Genomic DNA, 23,164 nt, shown 5'->3' with positions numbered 1-23,164 from the left:
AGCTCCCGACGGTCAGCGTGGGCGACCAAGACCGGCTAGAGCTGCCTCTCGCTCTAGCCGAGTTCTCGGAAGCTCTCCATCGCATGTCCACCAATAAACCTCCGGGCATGGACGGGCTGACCGTGGAGTTCTACCGCGTGTTCTGGGACGTCCTGGGCCCAGACCTAGTCACCGTCTGGGCCGAGTCTTTGCAGAGCGGGGTCCTCCCTCTTTCGTGCAGGCGAGCCGTGCTGGCCTTATTGCTGAAGAAGGGGGACCTCCGCGATTTACGAAATTGGCGTCCCGTCTCGCTCCTCAGCACGGACTACAAAGTTGTGGCAAAAGCCATCTCGCTGCGGCTAGGGTCCGTGCTGGCGGACGTGGTCCACCCAGATCAGACCTACACCATCCCGGGCCGCAGCATCTTCGACAACCTACATCTGGTCCGGGACCTATTGGAACTTGGGTGTAGGGATGGTCTGTCGTTCGCCCTCCTGTCCTTAGATCAGTTGAAGGCGTTCGACAGGGTGGATCACGGGTATCTCCTGAACACTCTGCAAGCGTTTGGCTTCGGACCCAGGTTTGTGAATTTTCTCCGGGTGCTGTACGCCTCCGCAGAGTGTTTGGTCAGGCTCAACTGGACCCCGACCAAACTGGTCAGCTTCGGGTGAGGAGTACGGCAGGGATACCCCCTCTCAGGCCAGCTGTACGCTCTGGCGATTGAGCCCTTCCTTTGTCTCCTCCGAAGGAGGTTGACAGGGTTGGTGCTGCGGGAGCCGGAGCTGCGGTTGGTCCTGTCGGCGTACGCTGATGACGTGCTCCTCGTGGTCCAGGACCTGAGCGACTTGGCGTGGGTGGAGGCTTGCCAGGCCATCTATTCGGCAGCCTCCTCCACGCAGGTCAACTGGGTCAAGAGCTCTGGCTTGGTGGTAGGGGACTGGCGGCAGGCGAGCTCCCTCCCACCCATGCTACAGGCCATCCGGTGGAGCACGGGGCCACCGCTCTATCTGGGCATTTACCTTTCTGCCACGCATCCCTCTCCGCCGGAGAACTGGCAGAATTTAGAGGGCGGGGTGATAGAGCGGCTCCAGAAATGGACAGGACTACTCCAGTGCCTCTCCCTTTGAGGGAGAGCGCTGGTGCTTAATCAACTAGTCCTGTCCAAGCTCTGGTACCGGTTCAACACCCTGGTCCCGGCCCCGGCTTTCCTGGCCAACCTCCGGACATCGATTCTGGAGTTCTTTGGTCAGGACTGCACTGGGTCCCTGCAGGGGTTCTTCATCTACCTCTGGAGGAGGGAGGGCAGGGCCTAAAATGTCTGCTCACTCAGGTCCATGTCTTCCGCCTCCAGACCCTGTAGAGGATCCTTTATGGTGCAGGTAGTCCGGTGTGGAGCATACTGGTGCACGCCTTCCTGCGCCGCTTCCGAGGGCTCCGATATGACCAGCAGCTCCTTTATCTCCATCCGAGAGGTCTTCCGCGAGACCTCTCCGGGCTGCCAGTCTTCTACCAGGACCTCCTCCGGACCTGGAAACTCTTTACAACGACCAGGTCTGTGGCGGCCACCGAGGGGGCAGATCTCCTCACGGAGCCCCTGCTACACAACCCCCCAGCTCCGTGTGCAGGTGGCGGAGTCCCGCTCGGTGCACCAGAGGTTGGTCCTGGCAGAAGTCACAAGAGTCGGAGACCGCCTGGACTATGACCGGAGAAACTGGCTGGATCCCCTGACGCTCGCTCAGCGCATTGGGCTTTCCAGACCTTGTACTCCCTGGCGCATACTTCAGGAGGTGAAGGCCGCTTTGCCGCCCACTGCTCGGGTTCATCTCGACCGGGTCCTGCACGAGGGCACGCCCCGCCCACCCGTTACCCCAGGCCCGCTGGACCTTTTAATTGGACCCCTGCCCCGTGGACCCAACCGACCCCTTCACCCCTTCACTAGAAGCCGGCTGCACGAGATGCAGCTAGTCTGCTTTCAAACCGCGCCAAGAAAACAGCTCTACACGCTCGTGCTCCACACCCTTCACGCCCCACCGTCATGTCCCGCCCCGATACAAAAGGGCGGGACCTTCTGCCACCTTTGGAGGGTGAGGAGGCCCGGTGGGCCAGCCTATATTCCACCTTAGTCCCAAGGCCCGCCGGGGATGTCAGTTGGCGGCTCCTTCACGGAGCCGTGAGCATGGGCGTGTACTTGGCGCGGTTCACTTCAATCCCAGACACCTGCCCCTTTTGCAGCGTGAGGGATACCCTGGCACATGTATACCTGGAGTGTGCCAGGCTGCAGCCCCTATTCCGGCTCCTCACCAATATTTTATTACATTTTTGGTTACACTTCTCCCCTCACCTTCTCATTTATGCACTCCCTATCCGTGGCCCCACAAAGTCATGAGATCTCCTGGTCAACCTCCTCCTGGCCCTAGCTAAAATGGCCATCTACAAAACCAGAGTGAGGAGGTTGGCCGATGGAGTCTCCTGTGACTATGGGGTCTATTTCCGATCCTCGGTCCAGTCACGTATCCGGGCAGAGTTCCTCGGGCAGCGTCCTCTGACTCCCTTGATGCCTTTGAGGAGCAGTGGGCGCTGTCCGGGGTTCTCTGCTCGGTGTCCCCGTCCAGTTTCCTTCATTTGACCCTTTGACCGCACTCCTGTCCCTGTTATTTTATTAGTTGTCCCCCGGAATTTTTGGGGTATCTAGGTCCTGTGGATCCCCCTTTTAGGCTGGGGGGATCCTTTAGTGGTGGACGGGCTTCGCCCGCCCACTTTCCGGATCCCAATAAGACTACTTTTCTATAGCCATTTGGCCTTGCCCCTTCACAACGGTTACACCCTAGGTGATGGGTTGTGCTAAACTCAGCAATGTAGAAGGTAACAATGAAGCCTTTTGTTAGTCTAAGAGAGAAAACGCATTATATACCTACATTTGGGATCTCTTCTGGTGTACATTGTACTGAAATTTTGGTTCACTGGTCTAATAGTTTTCTTCTATAAAAAAAAGATTCTACTGTAAAACACCAAACAGTCCCACTCATTACAATTATTCTTTGACTATACAATTTTTTTCTTTTTTAAAATTCTGGCCAGAATGAAATTATGTTAAATGCTCTCAGCTTACTTTTCCTTACAGCACATAAAAGTCTATGCTGTATTTGAGTTACAATTCCTTTTTAAAACTCTATCATTGTCTTATTTTGGAAGAAATATTGTTTAGTTCACCAGAATTCTTGTGCTGTGTTTCTAGCATTCCTCTGGCTCCTCGTGAAAAAGAGCAAACTTTTTGTTATGTTCTTTTCAAGTGCCATTCATTGTGAATTATCATTTGCACCCCATGAGCCTGCTTATCCTCTCTCTTTGTGCTGGTGTAAATGAGGAGCAACTCCATCCAAATTAAGAGAATTAGACTGGTAAAAAATTGATGCATTTAAGAGAAGAATCAGGCCCACTGGCTTTAAATAATTTTTGTTCTTTTTCTTTGTGAACATTTCTGGCGTTTGTCTGTACAACTCTATAGAACTCCTTATTTCTTTTCCACAAAATCTGATTCCTGATAAAGGCCTAATCTGACCCTGGTATTAGCAAAAACTACTGAAAACATGAGTTCATATCTGTTATTTCATTTTATCCTCATTCTAATTTGTTCGTTCATGCTTCAGAGGATCAGTCTATTCTTTCTGTGCTCGCACACTGGACAAAAAAAATCTTATGCTGTTATGTTAGTCGCTTGAATAGCTATATCCAGCAAATATTTCTGAACTACTCTTTTCATAATGAACAACTTGGTGAAGGCTGACAGATTTCATGACACCTGAACTTGGTCCTACTGTTAATGTTTTCTTTGTGCTCTTTAGTCTGCATACATATTTGTAGATTCTCTCACTGCTCACAAGACCTGTAATAGTTTCAGAGTAGCAGCTGTGTTAGTCTGTATTTGCAAAAAGAAAAGGAGTACTTGTGGCACCTTAGAGACTAACAAATTTATTTGAGCATAAGCTTTTGTGAGCTACAAATAAATTTGTTAGTCTCGAAGGTGCCACAAATTCTCCTTTCCTTTTTGCGAAGACCTGTAATCCGTTTCCTTTAATAATAATCATGATTAGCATTCTCACAAAAAGAGGTTAGCATTGTTATCCCCGTTTTAGCTAAGGGGCAACTGAGGTACGTAGAGATGTAACTTGCCAAACATAACACAGTATATCAATGGCAGAGTTGGGATTAGAATCCCAAGCCTAATTCTGGTTATTCACTTATAATAGAGAAAGGCCACTGAGTTCAGTGGAGGGCCTTGGCCAAAAAATTTTCAAATGCATTCTAAACTTGTACTTTCCATTGCTTGTAACTTTGTCCCAGCCCCAAAAGTTCCCTTCTGGGAAATGTACACGCCTTGATTTCTGCCAAAATGTGATTATATTTAGAAAGTCTAAGTGAAGTTGATCCAGCCATTTTTTATGACACAGATGGAAAAAAATGTCTTTTGACACTTTTTTGCACTCAACCTCAACATCTGAAGTTTAGAAACATAACTTTGTCATATGTCTCTTTCTCATGAGGAACTGTTGCTATGTTAAGTATTGAAAAACATCTGGATTGTAATTTATAATGATTTTAATAAGGTTTTGGATAGCCGTGGATAACAGATTTTAAAAAAAAATCCTGGTAAAAAAAATGAACCAATATATCAGAGCAAGCAAAGCATTATGAGAAATCATCAGTGCATACAATGCAAGCTAGAGAAGGATTGCTGTTGTTTTCACTCTTCACACCAGAATAATTTTTTTAATATTTACCTCTTAGCTGTAGAGAGAGAAAAATATGGAACCTTACATACTCATAAACACAAGCAGGTGGTTACTAAGTACATTTAATTCATGGGCATAATCAGTAGTGGAGCAATATGCACAAGTCCAGATAGTTCTTTTAGCTGTCTGCTCGAGCATGCTGTTACCAAAATTAGGAAAACCATCAGAAGGAAAGATAAAGATTTTTCTCCTCCCAACCCTGGTGGAACATGAACCCAAGGGGCTAATTGGATCTCTAGTTTTGTATGATTAAAGGGTATTAATTACTGTTTCATATAAAACCTGCTTTTTGACATGAGGATATTCATCAGTTTCATGGTACCAAAGCTGAATTCCAAATACTTCAGCAGTCCCAGGAAATTTAACATAGCACTAAGTTCAGTCTCCGACTGAGAGAGGGGAAAGGGATCTCTTTATTTGTGGTGACGATCCTTTCCTACTCCCTATATATTGCCAAAGAATTCCCAGACAGAGATGACATTTAATCCTAGTTTATAAAGATATTCCTGAAGAGCATAGCTTTTGCCTTTGGAATACAACATATTGAAATAGCTTGTATTTTTTCAACAACTTTTCATAGGCATGATATCCCTGTTCCCCTCATCCCCAACATTTACAGGAGGATAATGCCCCTCTTGCTCCTGCAGTTTACTTGCCTGGAACATTGGCTGGATGATAGTGTTGTCTTTGTGACTTATTCACTCATCAGGACCACATCCCTGCAAACACGATATTTTTTTGGACATACTAGATGGAGATCTGCTTACTTGTAACTTCTTTAAATGCATAGCAATGGTGCCATACATTATAATAACCCTTATTAAACCCTTAGCTATGTCACATGCTACTGAAATTAAGGGTCAGACCTTTGAAACCCCTTTCTGCTGCTCAGACATTGCAACTAGAAAGCTACCCTAATGGGCAACTGTGGATTCGCCTTACCTAGGGGAATCCCCCTCAAGCACAGCCCTTCCTTAATGTTAAAACCAAGGTTTAATCACTGTTAACTGACCCAGTGTTGAACCCCATTTTTCTTGGTCTGCACTGACAACTAAGTAGTGATCAGCATTATGTTAACTAACTCGATTACTTACAACCATGTTCAAACATAGCCCCATTCTGTAGTGTACACAAGGTCCATATCTTAGCCATATTTGTGCCTTCACACTAACCATGCTGCTTAACCATGCTGGAATGAAGGCATTCTGGGAAAACCTGACAGCTTTCCCACAGTGCTTCAGCTGTGGACTGAGTGCCCAGAGGAGATGTATACACAGAGGCACGGGAGGCAGTGAAATCTGGAATGTTTTAGCAGGGCTGTGAAGAACTAGGATTGTAAAAACCAGTCATACAGGCACTGTTAGCGACTCCATCTCTACAAAAACCAGACAGCTCCTTACCATGCAGGTTTCTGGCAAGGGCACACTTCTGTTAGTTATCATAGGTGCTACTGGAGTATTAATCATGTTGTATGTGGATACAATCCATGCTTAGAGCCAACCATGCTCCTAACTGGTTATAAACTCAGTTAAAAGCTGAAGTGTACACAGGATCTTAGTGAAGCTCCTTTTAGAGTGAAAGGCAATAACTGCTATACACACATTGCAACGTGAAGATTGCAATTTGTCATAGTAAGGCAATGATTATACTGAAGTGATTCTGTGACAAAAAGGAATTCACTATTACACTAGATCTTTGACTGAGCACACAAGGCTGTAATTGGCTCATTACCCACACCTGGCTGTATGAACTGACTGCATGCTAAGGCTGATTTTGGAGATTATCCACCTGGTGCTTCCGAGAGGATGGGCACAGAGAGTGGGGGGAGAACAACAGCACCTCTGGTGTGGAAGGGAGGTGCGGCATCACTCAGGAGATGGAGAACTCATGGAAATGCACTCCCCACTGTGCCAAGCTGCATTGTGGGACTCCCTGTCCTTTCTTTTTATCCATACAGGGGACAGTGGACGTTTCATTTTAAGCATAGGATTGCAATACCTCTTGTGTGGTCCCAATGGGAAGTGAGTAGAGATTAGGGTGACCAGATGTCCCAATTTTATAGGGACAGTCCTGATATTTGAGACTTTGTCTTATATGGGTGCCTGTTACCCCTCATCCCTTGTCCCAATTTTTCACACTTGCTGTCTGGTCACCCTAGAAGAGATGGGCTGGGGAAGGCTCTTGCCTGAGCTTTTGGTCTGTTTGGTTGTGTTTTTTGTGGGGTGGAAAGAGCCTTGCCACCTTATTGGGGGAGGATGGCCTAATTCTGAGGGTGCACATTTGCTTGCAATTACCACTTAATTTGGACGGATGCATATTTTGCAGACACAACCTACGTGTTTGCTTTTGAAAATTTGGCCTAGAATAACCTATTAAACGTAGTTATAGTTTCTGGGAAATTGGCGTTTTGCTATGGCTGTCCAAAAAAAACACAGGATAACTATTATTCAAGTGTCTGTATGAGGCAATGTTATCACTGCTGAATCTTGTAAAAAGATAGCTTAATCACACAGCTTAACGAAACCCCTCTGAACAGTTCTCTAAACTTTCCACTTTATCTAGGAAAACACTCACAAATATATAAATGTACACGTTTTTGTTGATGTATGGACTTCTAACAAGACAGTTCCCAAGGGCATGATTAACACGAATTAATAGTGCCCCTAAGGATTAGAGAAGCACATATGCAGCCTCTGCCTTGTAATACTTCAGAGTTGCAATTACCTCATGATAAACCATGCTGCTCTAGTGCCTAAATACTGGAGTCATCCATCTGGTGGCCTGTACTATTAATCATGCTATGGCACATTCTTCTCCCTTGCTCTTATAATCCAGTGGAGGGGGCGTTTTTGGTTGTTTGTTTTAATATAGCTCAATAATTACTCTATAAGTCACTGAACTGTATGAAAAAGGATAATTAGTGTGAACATTTAGGACCAAATTCAGTTTTTGTGTAAGTATGTGAAACTACACTGAGAACAACAGAGTTCCAGGTCTGGATTTTTCCCTTAACGCTTAGTTTTCATGATCAGGGTGTGTGTGTGTGTGTGTGTGTGTGTGTGTGTGTGTGTGTGGGGGGGGGGGGGGGGGGGGGGGGGCGATAAATCAATTTGCCTTTTTGATGAAGCAAAGAAACTGATTATTATTACTTTATCCTGTATGTAGGAATTGGTGAGGGATGCTGGAACTAGAAGTGTTTTATTTGGGCTTGGGGAGTAAAAGTATTGCTTCTAAACTAAGAGAAGCATCATCTCGTCTTTGTGCTGTCCACCCTTCAAGCTGGCATAGAGCATGCCAAGTACAGCCAATGATAGTACATTTCCTAAACAGACATGAATGTCTTGGGATCTATTCTCTGGACTTCACATTTCCCATGGAGCCTCAGATGGGATTTGGAGGTTGCAACCCACAACCAGTTCCACAAGGGCACAAATCTGGCTTCTAAGAGAGAACACTTCATCAGAAAGTCGACAAGATTCTTTGTTTACTCCTCACTGTAATGTCTGAGCATTTTATTTCTCTTTTTCACTTGCTGCTGGTTTTATCATGGCAGGGTTTCTTTTGTTAACATGAAGATGTTGGTAAAAACATTGATTTCCTATCTTAGAGGCATGGATCAAGTTTGTCATAATCCTCTGTGGTTTACACTCCAATTGTACCAGTAACAACAGAGTGTGATAATATTTCAGTGATCAGCAAAGAAAAAAAAAACAGAGATGAAAGGGAATACTGTCATTGGATCAAAAGTTGTGAAGAAAATTTTAAACCCTATTCTACCTTGGAAACCTGCATGTGCTTAACTTTGAAGTCATTGACTGTGTAAAATTAAGCACATGTGTACATGCTGGAAGGGTTGGGGCTGTAGTGTAGTGATGGTCAGAAAAGTGACACTATAAAAATGTTGTTACTCAATGTTGATGTTTGTTTGTCTGAGTCACATCAGCTCACTTTACCGACGGGGACAGGAGGGGAAGCGTTTACTCCTGCACACTCTCCAAAGCCAACAAAAGCTATTGTAGATGAAGCAGGATTCTATTCTATGTCATGAATCATCAACAAAACTTCAGCTACAATCCACTTGCATAATCTTCATTCCAGGTGGAAATGCAAAAGCCTGAAAGAACATTTGGGCTATATAGCTATGTCACTAAATGACATCTCCTTTCAGTTTTGTTTGCTGCACCATTTAATATAGAAGAATCTCCTGTGTGTTGCAGGGGTAGTGTCATTTTGTATTTCATAGAATCATAGAATCATAGAATATCAGGGTTGGAAGGGACCCCAGAAGGTCATCTAGTCCAAACCCCCTGCTCAAAGCAGGACCAAGTCCCAGTTAAATCATCCTAGCCAGGGCTTTGTCAAGCCTGACCTTAAAAACCTCTAAGGAAGGAGATTCTACCACCTCCCTAGGTAACGCATTCCAGTGTTTCACCACCCTCTTAGTGAAAAAGTTTTTCCTAATATCCAATCTAAACCTCCCCCATTGCAACTTGAGACCATTACTCCTCGTTCTGTCATCTGCTACCATTGAGAACAGTCTAGAGCCATCCTCTTTGAAACCCCCTTTCAGGTAGTTGAAAGCAGCTATCAAATCCCCCCTCATTCTTCTCTTCTGCAGACTAAACAATCCCAGCTCCCTCAGCCTCTCCTCATAAGTCATGTGCTCTAGACCCCTAATCATTTTTGTTGCCCTTCGCTGTACTCTTTCCAATTTATCCACATCCTTCTTGTAGTGTGGGGCCCAAAACTGGACACAGTACTCCAGATGAGGCCTCACCAGTGTTGAATAGAGGGGAACGATCACGTCCCTCGATCTGCTCGCTATGCCCCTACTTATACATCCCAAAATGCCATTGGCCTTCTTGGCAACAAGGGCACACTGCTGACTCATATCCAGCTTCTCGTCCACTGTCACCCCTAGGTCCTTTTCCGCAGAACTGCTGCCGAGCCATTCGGTCCCTAGTCTGTAGCGGTGCATTGGATTCTTCCATCCTAAGTGCAGGACCCTGCACTTATCCTTATTGAACCTCATTAGATTTCTTTTGGCCCAATCTTCCAATTTGTCTAGGTCCTTCTGTATCCTATCCCTCCCCTCCAGCGTATCTACCACTCCTCCCAGTTTAGTATCATCCGCAAATTTGCTGAGAGTGCAATCCACACCATCCTCCAGATCATTTATGAAGATATTGAACAAAACGGGCCCCAGGACCGACCCCTGGGGCACTCCACTTGACACCGGCTGCCAACTAGACATGGAGCCATTGATCACTACCCGTTGAGCCCGACAATCTAGCCAGCTTTCTACCCACCTTATAGTGCATTCATCCAGCCCATACTTCCTTAACTTGCTGACAAGAATGCTGTGGGAGACCGTGTCAAAAGCTTTGCTAAAGTCAAGAAACAATACATCCACTGCTTTCCCTTCATCCACAGAACCAGTAATCTCATCATAAAAGGCGATTAGATTAGTCAGGCATGACCTTCCCTTGGTGAATCCATGCTGACTGTTCCTGATCACTTTCCTCTCCTCTAAGTGCTTCAGGATTGATTCTTTGAGGACCTGCTCCATGATTTTTCCAGGGACTGAGGTGAGGCTGACCGGCCTGTAGTTCCCAGGATCCTCCTTCTTCCCTTTTTTAAAGATGGGCACTACATTAGCCTTTTTCCAGTCATCCGGGACTTCCCCCGTTCGCCACGAGTTTTCAAAGATAATGGCCAAGGGCTCTGCAATCACAGCCGCCAATTCCCTCAGCACTCTCGGATGCAATTCGTCCGGCCCCATGGACTTGTGCACGTCCAGCTTTTCTAAATAGTCCCTAACCACCTCTATCTCTACAGAGGGCTGGCCATCTCTTCCCCATTTTGTGATGCCCAGCACAGCAGTCTGGGAGCTGACCTTGTTAGTGAAAACAGAGGCAAAAAAAGCATTGAGTACATTAGCTTTTTCCACATCCTCTGTCACTAGCTTGCCTCCCTCATTCAGTAAGGGGCCCACACTTTCCTTGGCTTTCTTCTTGTTGCCAACATACCTGAAGAAACCCTTCTTGTTACTCTTGACATCTCTTGCTAGCTGCAGCTCCAGGTGCGATTTGGCCCTCCTGATATCTTTCCTACATGCCCGAGCAATATTTTTATACTCTTCCCTGGTCATATGTCCAACCTTCCACTTCTTGTAAGCTTCTTTTTTATGTTTAAGATCCGCTAGGATTTCACCATTAAGCCAAGCTGGTCGCCTGCCATATTTACTATTCTTTCGACTCATCGGGATGGTTTGTCCCTGTAACCTCAACAGGGATTCCTTGAAATACAGCCAGCTCTCCTGGACTCCCTTCCCTTTCATGTTAGTCCCCCAGGGGATCCTGGCCATCTGTTCCCTGAGGGAGTCAAAGTCTGCTTTCCTGAAGTCCAGGGTCCGTATCCTGCTGCTTACCTTTCTTCCCTGCGTCAGGATCCTGAACTCAACCAACTCATGGTCACTGCCTCCCAGATTCCCATCCACTTTTGCTTCCCCCACTAATTCTACCCGGCTTGTGAGCAGCAGGTCAAGAAAAGCGCTCCCCCTAGTTGGCTCCCCTAGCACTTGCACCAGGAAATTGTCCCCTACGCTTTCCAAAAACTTCCTGGATTGTCTATGCACCGCTGTATTGCTCTCCCAGCAGATATCAGGAAAATTAAAGTCACCCATGAGAATCAGGGCATGCGATCTAGTAGCTTCCGTGAGTTGCCGGAAGAAAGCCTCATCCACCTCATCCCCCTGGTCCGGTGGTCTATAGCAGACTCCCACCATGACATCACTCTTGTTGCACACACTTCTAAACTTAATCCAGAGACACTCAGGTTTTTCCACAGTTTCGTACCGGAGCTCTGAGCAGTCATACTGCTCCCTTACATACAGTGCTACTCCCCCACCTTTTCTGCCCTGCCTGTCCTTCCTGAACAGTTTATAACCATCCATGACTGTACTCCAGTCATGTGAGTTATCCCACCAAGTCTCTGTTATTCCAATCACGTCATAATTCCTTGACATCACCAGGACCTCCAGTTCTCCCTGCTTGTTTCCAAGGCTTTGTGCATTTGTATATAAGCACTTGAGATAACCTGTTGATCGCCCCTCATTCCCAGTATGAGGCAGGAGCCCTCCCCTCACAGACCTTCCTGCCTGTGCTTCCTCCCGGTATCCCGCTTTCCCACTTACCTCAGGGCTTTGGTCTCCTTCCCCCGGTGAACCTAGTTTAAAGCCCTCCTCACTAGGTTAGCCAGCCTGCTGGCAAAGATGTTCTTCCCTCTCTTCGTAAGATGGAGCCCGTCTCTGCCCAGCACTCCTCCTTCATGGAACACCATCCCATGGTCAAAGAATCCAAAGCCTTCTCTCCGACACCACCTGCGTAGCCATTCGTTGACCTCCACGATTCGACGGTCCCTACCCAGGCCTTTTCCTTCCACGGGGAGGATGGACGAGAACACCACTTGCGCCTCCAACTCCTTTATCCTTCTTCCCAGAGCCACGTAGTCCGCAGTGATCCGCTCAAGGTCATTCTTGGCAGTATCATTGGTGCCCACGTGGAGAAGCAGGAAGGGGTAGCGATCCGAGGGCTTAATGAGTCTCGGCAGTCTCTCCGTCACATCACGAATCTTAGCCCCTGGCAAGCAGCAGACTTCTCGGTTTTCCCGGTCAGGGCGGCAGATAGATGACTCAGTCCCCCGGAGGAGAGAGTCCCCGACCACCACCACCCGCCTTCTCCTCTTGGGAGTGGTGGTCGTGGAACCCCCAACCTCAGGACATCGCATCTCATGCCTCCCAACCAGCGGAGTCTCCTTCTGCTTTCTCCCCCCAGACATATCATCTGGTCCACTCTCCGCAATGGTACCTGTGGAGAGAACATGAAAGCGGTTAGTTACCTGTGTCTGTGTTACTGGAACCCGGACATTCCGCTTACCTCTTCTGGAGGTCACATGTTGCCAAGCTTCTTCACTGGCCTCTTGGCTCCTCTGTGCAACCTGCTCTATATCTTTAGAGCTTTGTGCCCCTAGAAGGCTATCCTGAGTTTGGTCCAGAAAATCCTCAGTCTCTCGTATACAACGCAGGGTCGTTGCCTGTTGCTCCAGACCTTCAATCTTCTCTTCCAATATGGAGACCAGCTTGCACTTTGTACAGACAAAGTCGCTTCTGTCCTGTGGAAGAAAGACAAACATGGCACATCCAGTGCAGGTCACAACAGCTGAACCCCCCCCTTCCATATCACCTACCTACTATGAGCTTCCTCAGAGACGTTGGCAAGATGTAAGCCTCACTGGGCTCACTCCAGGCGAACTCCCAGGCAAACTCCTGCTGTGAGCTGCTCAGCTCAGCTATGCAACATTATAGAATGAGAGACTATGTTTTCTCTCTCACACTTTCTCCCATTAAATCTTTATATTTATTCTTTCCTGTTTGTTGTTTTCCTCAATCTGAAATGAAAATAATTTAGACTGAAAAATACTTCTTTGTGTAGTGTGTCAAGGATACTGTTTGATTTTCACATCCGAGTTGATTTTGCAGTGTGGTCAGTTAGAAAATTATCTTTCCCTCTGTATATTGAACTTACTTGCTACAAAAGCTGTTAAGAATTTAATTTACACATACACAAAGAGTGAACACAGGAACTATGCATCACTTAAATCCCATTTAAACTCTAACATTCAGATTTAAGTGGGACTTAAGTGATGCATAGGTCTTGTGCTGGCTGGCCTTCTGCACAGGTTTGAATGTCATCCTCAGAGAATGAGTAATGAAGCTTCATGATTCTGTTTTCATAGAGAGATTTCAGAGTAGCAGCCGTGTTAGTCTGTATTTGCAAAAAGAAAATGAGTACTTGTGGCACCTTAGAGACTAACAAATTTGTTAATCTCTAAAGTGCCACAAGTACTCCTTTTCTGTTTTCATAGAGCCACTTTTCTGACAATACAACCACGCTTTAAATGATAAATATTTTGTTTTGTTTTGATTTCGAGTTTTTATTGGCTTCATGGGTTCATGAACTAAAAGTTGATGTGACAGTGAATGCTTGCATATTTCCCAAGTGCCCTTGTATAATACAACATTTGTGTTCTTAGGTCTTTGTAAGATTGTGGCTGATAAAACTCCATATCTCAGCATTGAAGAAATCACAAGAAAGGTTTCTATTGGGCCAACGCGACTGGGCCATCCTTGCTTCTATTGCAATGAAAACATAAAACTGGCAAATCTCACCGTCAAACAAGGTGAGCAGATCATGTTCAACTCCGTGGAAGAGGTCAATGGGACACTGACTGTGAACTGCGGAGTGGTAAGAGATAACCAGTCTCACTCCTTTACTTTGCCATTCTCACAAGAAGGAGAGTTCTATGAATGTGAAGATGACCATATTTACACCCTGAAAGAGATTGTTGAATGGAAAATCCCAAAAAGTAGAAACCGGATTGTGAAATTTACCAATCTGTTACATACATGGGACTCCTCTAATCCACTTCCTGAGAATTTTGATGGCTGTCTGATTCTAGCACCAATCTACGAAGTACAAGGAGTGATGAAATGTAAGTAAAAATCTAAGTTAATGAGCTGTACTTCTGTGCCTAGCAGCGTGTTCTAAACTGAATGCAAACTGCTCAAAATATCTGTTACAGACAGTGCTTGTTTTGGACAGATAGAAGATGGGTATTCCATACCCATATTTGCTATTGCTGCTAGTTTAAAAATGGGGAAAGAAGGGGAAGAATTTTTCTCCATCTTCCCTCATCCTCGAATTCAAATACTGACTCCATATCTTTTTATTGCAATCTGCTATTATCACTTTTCCTGATCCTACTACTATTAAATTATCTTTAGAGAGGAAACTGTTTTTCAAGCAGATAGTTGAACTAAGAGTTCTGGGTGCTAAGATAACTCAGAATTCTGGGTTCTATTCCCAGAAACTCTTATTGACTAACTGTGTTACCATGGGGCACTCATTTAATTTTTGGCTGTATTTAGCCATCTGTAAAATAGATATAAAGGTAAGTATCTATGTCACAACAGTTTTAGGAGGCTTAATTATTGTTTGTGAAGTGTGTGAAGATCCTCTTACACATGATGCTATATGAACATGAACATAAGGTATTATTATTATTATTATTATTATTATTATTATTATATTGCAGAAGCCACCGTAGGTCTTGTCTTCACTGCAACAATTAGTTCAAATTATTATACTTAAATTACTCTGCCTGAGCTAGCCTAGCTTGGGTGAGAGCAGAGTGACTACACTGCAACACAACACTTGGGGATTAGTCCTGCTTTGAGCAGGGGGTTGGACTAGATGAACTCCTGAGGTCCCTTCCAACCCTGATATCCTATGATTAGCCACTGATGACATGTAACTTGAGCTTCTGCATCCCCACTACATTACTAGCTCCAGCATCAGCAGAAAGTGAGGTTCAACTCATTCTCCTGATGGGCCAGCTATCTTGAGTTTAAAGTTGTGGTCCTCAACCAGGGGTACCCGTACCCCTGGAGGTACACAGAGATTTTCCAGGGGGTACATCAACTCATCTAGATATTTGCCTAGTTTTACAACAGGCTACATAAAAAGCACTAGCAAAGTCAGTACAAACTAGAAATTCATACAGACAAAATGAGAAAGTAAGCAATTTTTCAGTAACAGTTTGCTGTGACACTTTTGTATCTGTCTGATTTTGTAAGCAAGTAGCTTTTTAAATAAGGTAAAACTTGAAGTACACAAGACAAATCAAATTCCTGAAAGGGGTACAGTAGTCTGGAAAGGTTGAGAGCCACTGGTTTAAAGCACCAAATAACTTGAGCTAGAGATTTTTGTGTGAATGCAGTGACTGGGTTAGGAACAAAACTTGATTTCTATCCTGAGCCAACTAAAATAAAATTAAAAAATGCACAGACTATTTTTTAAAACGCCAATGAAACAGGAAAGAATAAGTGAATAATTTCTTTAAGGACTTAAAAATTGTTGTGTGTGTATATGTATGTATGTATATAATTTGTTTTGATAAAAAGGATTGGTTTTGTCCACTGCAAGATACTGGACAGTCAAGATTTTATCAGCTTTTCCATGAAGAAAATTACATTGTTAGCTCCAGATCCTGCAAGTGCTTATGCACACACTTGACTTTGCTACTTTGAGTGGAACTAATCATAGCAGTAAAGTTGAGAACATGTGTAAGTATTTGCAGGATTGGTGCCTAATTTCCTGCAAGGTTTCTCTGCCTTATGCCTGTATCAGAAGCATGCTGATACAGCTCCATGTAAATGGAATCATATTAGTATGTCATTCAGCAGCACGTTTTGCAAAAAAACCCTTTTGCAATGGATATTTCTCTACGGAACGATATAAGTAAATGGCTATAACAGAGGACAAGAAAAGAAGGATGGGCAGCAGTTGTTTGTGCAATACACAAAATTTGCTAAATGATGGTTTGGAGATATTCCATTAAGTCCAATATCCAGATAATAGGCTTAATGTATATCTTCATATGCTAAAATACTCCATTTTTCAAAATTATGGCTGGATTCAGTGGTTTGGGCTCCAATCCTGCAATCCACATAGCTGTATCCCTATGCCCACTTAGATCCAAACTATAGGATCGAAGCCCTAAGTAAAAATTAGTTTTGTTTCCTAAAAAACTACCAGATGGTTATGAGATAATGTGAAGTATGCTCTTGCCTCTCAGCTCCACATCCCGACGTGTGCCTTACTTGTTTTTATTTGCATTCACATGTATGTTTTTCACAGTGCGCTCAACATTAAATGTCTCCTAAATGTTGGTTTTAGAAATGAGTCACACTGCACATGGTTAACTGTTTACTTGTGAACTACAAAAAATGGATCCTCACTGTTTGTTAGAAAACAGTGAGGCTCTCTATAGATTTGAAATGAAGTAAGGCAAACTTGGGTTCTCAATTAAAAGAGCAGTGATAAGAGGGTGGTTAATTACATTTTCAGAGGCTGTGGACAGGAGCTATACATGTGTCTGTTTCCCTCCCTCACCCCCAATAATGACTAGATTGATGTGTGTAACTCCCTCTGCAGCTCACAGAAAATGTATCCATTTGTCATATTAGACTATTGTTTTAATTCTCACTAATTACTCTTAGTTTGGCAACATTTCTTCACACTAGTCAAAATGTTTGGCTCCTGAAGATGATAATATGACAAGGGCAGAGTGTGCATACACAGATGCTGACCAGCTGTCATACATTCTTATTATATAAAATGTACATTAAGTACTAAGTTTAAAGTGTGAAGAATTAGTATATCATAACACATGAAGTATAAATGTAGGATCTGCTATGCAGCATGTGCATGTATGTACAATAAAAAAATTAATGAAGGCGGCCTTTAAATAATATTCCTGTCTCAAATTACACTGTCCTGAGAACTTGTTTATGTTTATGTTTATTGTTTAAAATAGCTAGGACCAAATTTTCAAATGACCCTTAATAGTGTCCTCAATTTTGCACCTGTAATTACTAGCACATACAATTTTGCAAGTGCAATTATAAGAACATAGGAATTGCTGCACGGGATCAGATCATCTAGTGCAGTATCCTGTCTCTGACAGTGGCCAGTACTTGATGCTTCAGCGGAAGGTGCAAATATTGGACAATACTGGGATAAGCTAACCTGGAACATGAAGGTTTATATCTCTTCTTTTAAAAAAGCAGTATTGGTCTTTACAATAGTTAATGTAATTGTAGATTTTTTCATTATTCATATTAATGTCAACACCTTTTTTAATCGTGCTAGTTTTTGGCTTCAGTGACATCTTGTGGCAATGAGTTCTGTTAGTTCATTATGCACTAAATTTATTCCTGTTCGGTTGGTATTATTAGAGAAGGTAAACTGGGGCACTTTATTGAGCTTTTCTGAACATTTTGTTATTTTGTGTACATCTATTGTCTCATCTCATTGATCTCTTCCATTAGATATCTAACTGCCTAATTGCTCCTGCAAATGAAATAGACATTTTAAATTATAATATTTGCATTGGTAATTGGTTTACACTGGCAAAATTGTGGACACAATGGTTGTACAACATCTTAGAGGGTTTTTTTAAGTTGTCTCTTGGTGTGTATATTTCATTACAACATCAGTGTGAAATCAAAAATTGATTTTTACCTTTTTCCTTTCAGTTCGAAGGGATATAGTTCATATCCTCTCTGATCTAGACATTGAAGTCATAGATGTAACAGACGGTTATGATATTAGCTCTTTCCTTCAGCCATTATCCATGGAAGATGTATTTGAAAGGACAAGCAAAGAATTTCCGATGGTTGCTGAGGTTATAGAAGGGCCCACAGGAAGACAGCAACCTTATAATTTATTATGTCCTGGGAAAGAAATTGTCATTCACAAAAAGTACCAGGCGAAAAGAATCCTTGCATCTGAGATCAGAAGTGATTCCCACAAAAAACACTTTTTAATTCCTGCCAGCTACAAAGGAAAGTTCAAGAGAAGACCTCGGGAGTTTCTAACTGCCTATGACCTGGAGATAGCAAGAAGTGACAAGGAGCAGCTTCATGTTGTAGCAACTAAAGCCTTTGATTCTCCCCATGCAGAATTGTTTTCTGTTTCCGTTGGAGACCAGTTTCTAGTTCAACAGTGCCAGACCGGTGAAGTCATATACCAGGGAAGGAAGAAAGTGATAGATGTTTTGGCCTGTGAACAAATACTAAGTGAGGCCTATAAGAAAGTGCTTCTTCCTATGTATATGGAAGGTGGCTTTGTAGAAGTGATTCATGACAAGAGACAGTACCAACTTTCAGAGCTTTGCAAAGAGTTCCGCTTGCCCTTTAATGTCAAAGTGTCTGTGAGGGATCTCTCCATTGAGGAGGATGTCTTGGCTGCTATGCCTGGACTGCAGCTTGAAGAAGAAATCACAGACTCCTACTTGCTAATCAGCAGTGTTGGTGATCCTGCGGACAGTTGGGAAATTCCTGTGTATCGTCTAAATATGTCTGTCCAGTTGCTCAGCAAACCTGTTGACGAAACTGTATCCTCCCCAACTAGGACTATTGTGGAAGAGATCAGCGAAGAACAATATTACATGGTGAGGAGATTTGAAAACCAAGCCCTACACCCACCACCCAGACCTCCCAAAAAGCCAACAACACTGGAATCAAAACCTCTTCTCACTGTACCAGAGCGAAGTGTGTCAGATGCACCGCATGCTGTGAAGGTAGGACATTTCTTCTATTATATATCCTTCGTCATATGTTTGAGATATTTCACAATCTGCTTCCATTTTATGTTGGCTTATGTTTTATGTTAAACTCATTTATTGTCATGCAGCCTTTGAGATGACACATGATAGACAAATGAGCTGTTATACATCTTGACTAGAACTTAACATTGAGGTCTGAATCCTCCATTGGTGTACATTGATCTGTGGCCAGTTGAAGATCTGGCACTAGAGCTTTGAGGGTGGATAATCCTTTGTTGCACTGGTGCATAAGTGAGGGGACAATCTGGGCAATTACAGCTAAATGCTTAAAAATGGGAAATAAATGTTGATTCGATACATTAACAGAGAATTTTGTTCAGATAGAGATCACAGAATTTGTATTTGAAATTTTCACATAGACATTCTACAGAGATATTTTTGTTCTGAATATTTTGCATTGTATCCAAACAGCAAATAGATTTTTGAATGGAAAGAATTGATTTTCATAAAGCTACTGAAGTTTCAATATTTCACCAAGGCAAAGAGCACATACAAAAGTGCCCATTATAGATGGACAAGTACTGGAGTATTTTTAGTAGCAGTTAACCCACAACAATTGTGCTTGTCATTGGTTTTCTCCTATATGTTGAAAGAGCTATATATAGAAAGGTGACTTGATGAGGTCTCAGCAGGGAAACAAGTACAGGGCCTGCTCACGCTATGTGTGTATCTCTAGTCAGAGCACCATTCCCGTTTTGCTTTCCTGTTCAAATACAAATCCACCAAAAGGAAAAAAAGACTAATTTTACATTTATCATTAATGCAGTTGAGTCTCCAGAATGTGACTAGCTACATCTTGGTGATGATGATCTGCTTGGAATGCAAACAGGAATTGATGTGTTTACATTTTTAAAAAAATAAGGGCCATATTGTGCCCTTTGCATCCACGTTTGGAGGGGAACATCTTTGTGCCTCTCTCCCCATTTGCTGAATGTTATTCACCTCTGTGGCAGCATTTTCTGCCTCTGTTCCTAGGACTGATCGTTTTCCATGGGCCTGAGGGTCTATGCAGAAGGAGCAAGCAGGCCTGGGGAGAAGTGGATGGGGGGAATTGTTCTGATACCAGTCCTGTGGAATCCCTCAGATACAAGTGTTAAATTAAGAGGCTGTGCTGATTTCCTCCGTCTTCCCTCCAAGCTGGTGAAGCCCCTTCACTGACCCTTTTTTGGGGGGGTAGGGGTAAGGGGTGGAGGTTGAGTCACAGCCGGCTGCTGGCCACAGGGAATTCCTAATAGCAAGGATCCATTAAGCCATGCTGCCAGCTAGTGGAGACATACAGAAGGCATGGGTTCCAGAATTGGTAAGGAGGTCTGAGGCCTGTGTGATGTTGCGGTCTGAAGTACTGGATGGGAACCCCAGAACTCTGATGAGGTTCAACGAGGACAAGTGCAGAGTCCTGCACTTAGGACGGAAGAATTCCATGCATGGCTACAGACTAGGGACCAAATGACTAGGCAGCAGTTCTGCAGAAAAGGACCTAGGGGTTACAGTGGATGAGAAGCCAGATATGAGTCAACAGTGTGCCCTTGTTGCCAAGAAGGCTAACGTCATTTTGGGAGGTATAAGTAGGGGCATTGCCAGCAGATGGAGGGACGTGATCGTTCCCCTCTATTCGACATTAGTGAGGTTTCATCTGGAGTACTGTGTCCAGTTTTGGGCGCCACACTACAAGAAGGATGTGGAAAAATTGGAAAGCATCCAGTGGAGGACAACAAAAATGATTAAGGAACTGGAACACATCGCTTATGAGGAGAGGCTGAGGGAACTGGGATTATTTAGCCTGAAGAAGAGAAGAATGAGGGGGGATTTGATAGCTGCTTTCAACTACCTGAAAGAGGGTTCCGAAGAGGATGGATCTAGACTGTTCTCAGTGGTAGCAGATGACAGAACAAGGAGTAAAGGTCTCAAATTGCAGTGGGGGAGGTTTAGGTTGGATATTAGGAAAAACTTTTTCATTAGGAGGGTGGTGAAGCACTGGAATGTGTTACCTAGGGAGGTGGTGGAATCTCCTTTCTTTGAGGTTGTTAAGGTCAGGCTTGACAAAGCCCTGGCTGGGATGATTTAGTTGGGGATTGGTTCTGCTTTGAGCAGGGGGTTGGATTAGATGACCTCCTGAGGTTCCTTCCAACCCAGATAACAGCCCTGATATTCTATGATTCTATGAACTCTTCCCGAGGTCTATTTTATAGGCAACTGAACCACCAATCAGAAGGAGGCAGACTACCCACTGGTACCAGTGTGTATGTGTCTGAGAACGATGAGCTGGTATCTGACTCTGCCTTAGTATTGTGCAAGAGATGTTGTTTTACTGCAGCTAGGATGAGGCAGTTAGAACAACGGAGATACATTATGACAGGTTTCAGAGTAGCAGCCGTGTTAGTCTGTATTCGCAAAAAGAAAAGCAGTACTTGTGGCACCTTAGAGACTAACCAATTTATTAGAGCATAAGCTTTCGTGAGCTACAGTTCACTTCATCGGATGCATCCGATGAAGTGAGCTGTAGCTCACGAAAGCTTATGCTCTAATAAATTGGTTAGTCTCTAAGGTGCCACAAGTACTGCTTTTCTTTTTGGAGATACATTATGGTTTATTTGTATATTTGTGAGTGACTGAAACCGTAGACTTCAGATACTTGGATACAGAAACACATTTAAGCAAATGACATTTTTATGAAAGCTTGCAATAAATAAATAATAAATTATAGTCAAAATGTTAGATCTATACAGATTTATAAATTCTATTTTACTGGAAAGGTGGAAACAAGTAGATATCCCTTATTCATAAGATCAAACTCCCAAGCTCTAATATAATAGATTTAGAGTCAAACAGAATGTATTATCTCTCCATCCTGAACAGAAAGAGGCCTTTGAGAGTACCTGGATCTGCGCTGATATTTTCCTGCTTTGGCCCATATGATGATTATAGTTGGGGGGGAGGGGAGCCTACAATTTTCTTCTGAACATACCTGCTAAATCTGAAGGTTCAGAAGTTTGCTCAGATGATAAATGGCCTAATTTGCATATTTTATGATTGTGCATTTCCTCATTTGCATAAATGATTACAAAGCTCCTAATGAGCAGAACATTAACCCAAGAAGGTTGATGCATGGAATGAACTTTAGGATCATAGGAATTGTCTTGCTCCTAGCTGGCTCTGGCATCTCCCCAGCTGATGTTCAGTTAACTCTGGCACCTGCTGGAGGCTCTGCCCTTGGCTGCTCTTTCTCCTGATCTGGGTGAAAGGCTGTCTTTGGGTCGGTGGTCCTGGGGCTAGATGCTGCTGCCCTGCAGGGGAGATGTGGTTGCTACCTGCCATCAGCTGGTCATGCTCTGGTTGGGCTGATAGCCCCTAGCTGGGAATTCAGCTTTGATTGCCCCTTTACCCTCGTTTCCTGGCTGGAGGGAAATGGAGGAGGCTCTAACTGCACCGGCCAGCTGCTCCTGGACTGGGGTGGAATCATACAATATCAGGGTTGGAAGGGACCTCAGGAGGTCATCTAGTCCAGCCCCCTGCTAAAAGGAGGACCAATCCCCAACTAAATCATCCCAGCCAGGGCTCTGTCAAGACTGACCTTAAAAACTTCTAAGGAAGGAGATTCCACCACCTCCCTAGGTAACACATTCCAGTGTTTCACCACCCTCCTAATGAAAAAGTTTTTCCTAATATCCAACCTAAACCTCCCCCACTGCAACTTGAGACCTTTACTCCTTGTTCTGTCATCTGCTACCATTGAGAACAGTCTAGAGCCATCCTCTTCAGAACCCTCTTTCAGGTAGTTGAAAGCAGCTATCAAATCCCCCCTTATTCTTCTCTTCCGCAGACTAAACAATCCCAGTTCCCTCAGCCTCTCCTCATAAGTCATGTGTTCCAGTCCCCTAATCACTTTTGTTGCCCTCCACTGGACGTTTTCCAATTTTTCCACATCCTTCTTGTAGTGTGAGGCCCAAAACTGGACACAGTACTCCAGATGAGGCCTCACCAATGTCGAATAGAGGGGAACGATCACGTCCCTCGATCTGCTGGCATTGCCCCTACTTATACAGCCCAAAATGCCATTGGCCTTCTTGGCAACAAGGGCACACTGTTGACTCATATCCAGCTTCTCATCCACTGTAACCTCTAGGTCCTTTTCTGCAGAACTGCTG

The 23,164-nt window shown here is 44.1% G+C and overlaps 1 protein-coding gene across 3 annotated transcripts in view; it reads left to right on the top strand.

The window, feature by feature from the left end:
- THEMIS (thymocyte selection associated) overlaps positions 1 to 23,164 on the top strand; it is a 129,535-nt gene that overhangs the window by 27,661 nt on the left and 78,710 nt on the right. For all 3 annotated transcript variants that reach the window (XM_038396517.2, XM_043510921.1, XM_043510920.1), the window contains 2 exons: positions 13,863 to 14,321; positions 17,929 to 18,974. In XM_038396517.2, the coding sequence (XP_038252445.1) occupies positions 13,863 to 14,321; positions 17,929 to 18,974 (1,505 nt within the window). The remainder of the gene's footprint in view (positions 1 to 13,862; positions 14,322 to 17,928; positions 18,975 to 23,164) is intronic.

The sequence above is a fragment of the Dermochelys coriacea genome, chromosome 3 (genome assembly GCF_009764565.3).
Source record: "Dermochelys coriacea isolate rDerCor1 chromosome 3, rDerCor1.pri.v4, whole genome shotgun sequence".
Taxonomy (NCBI): Eukaryota; Metazoa; Chordata; order Testudines; family Dermochelyidae; genus Dermochelys; species Dermochelys coriacea.
This window is presented reverse-complemented; position numbering and strand designations above follow the sequence as displayed.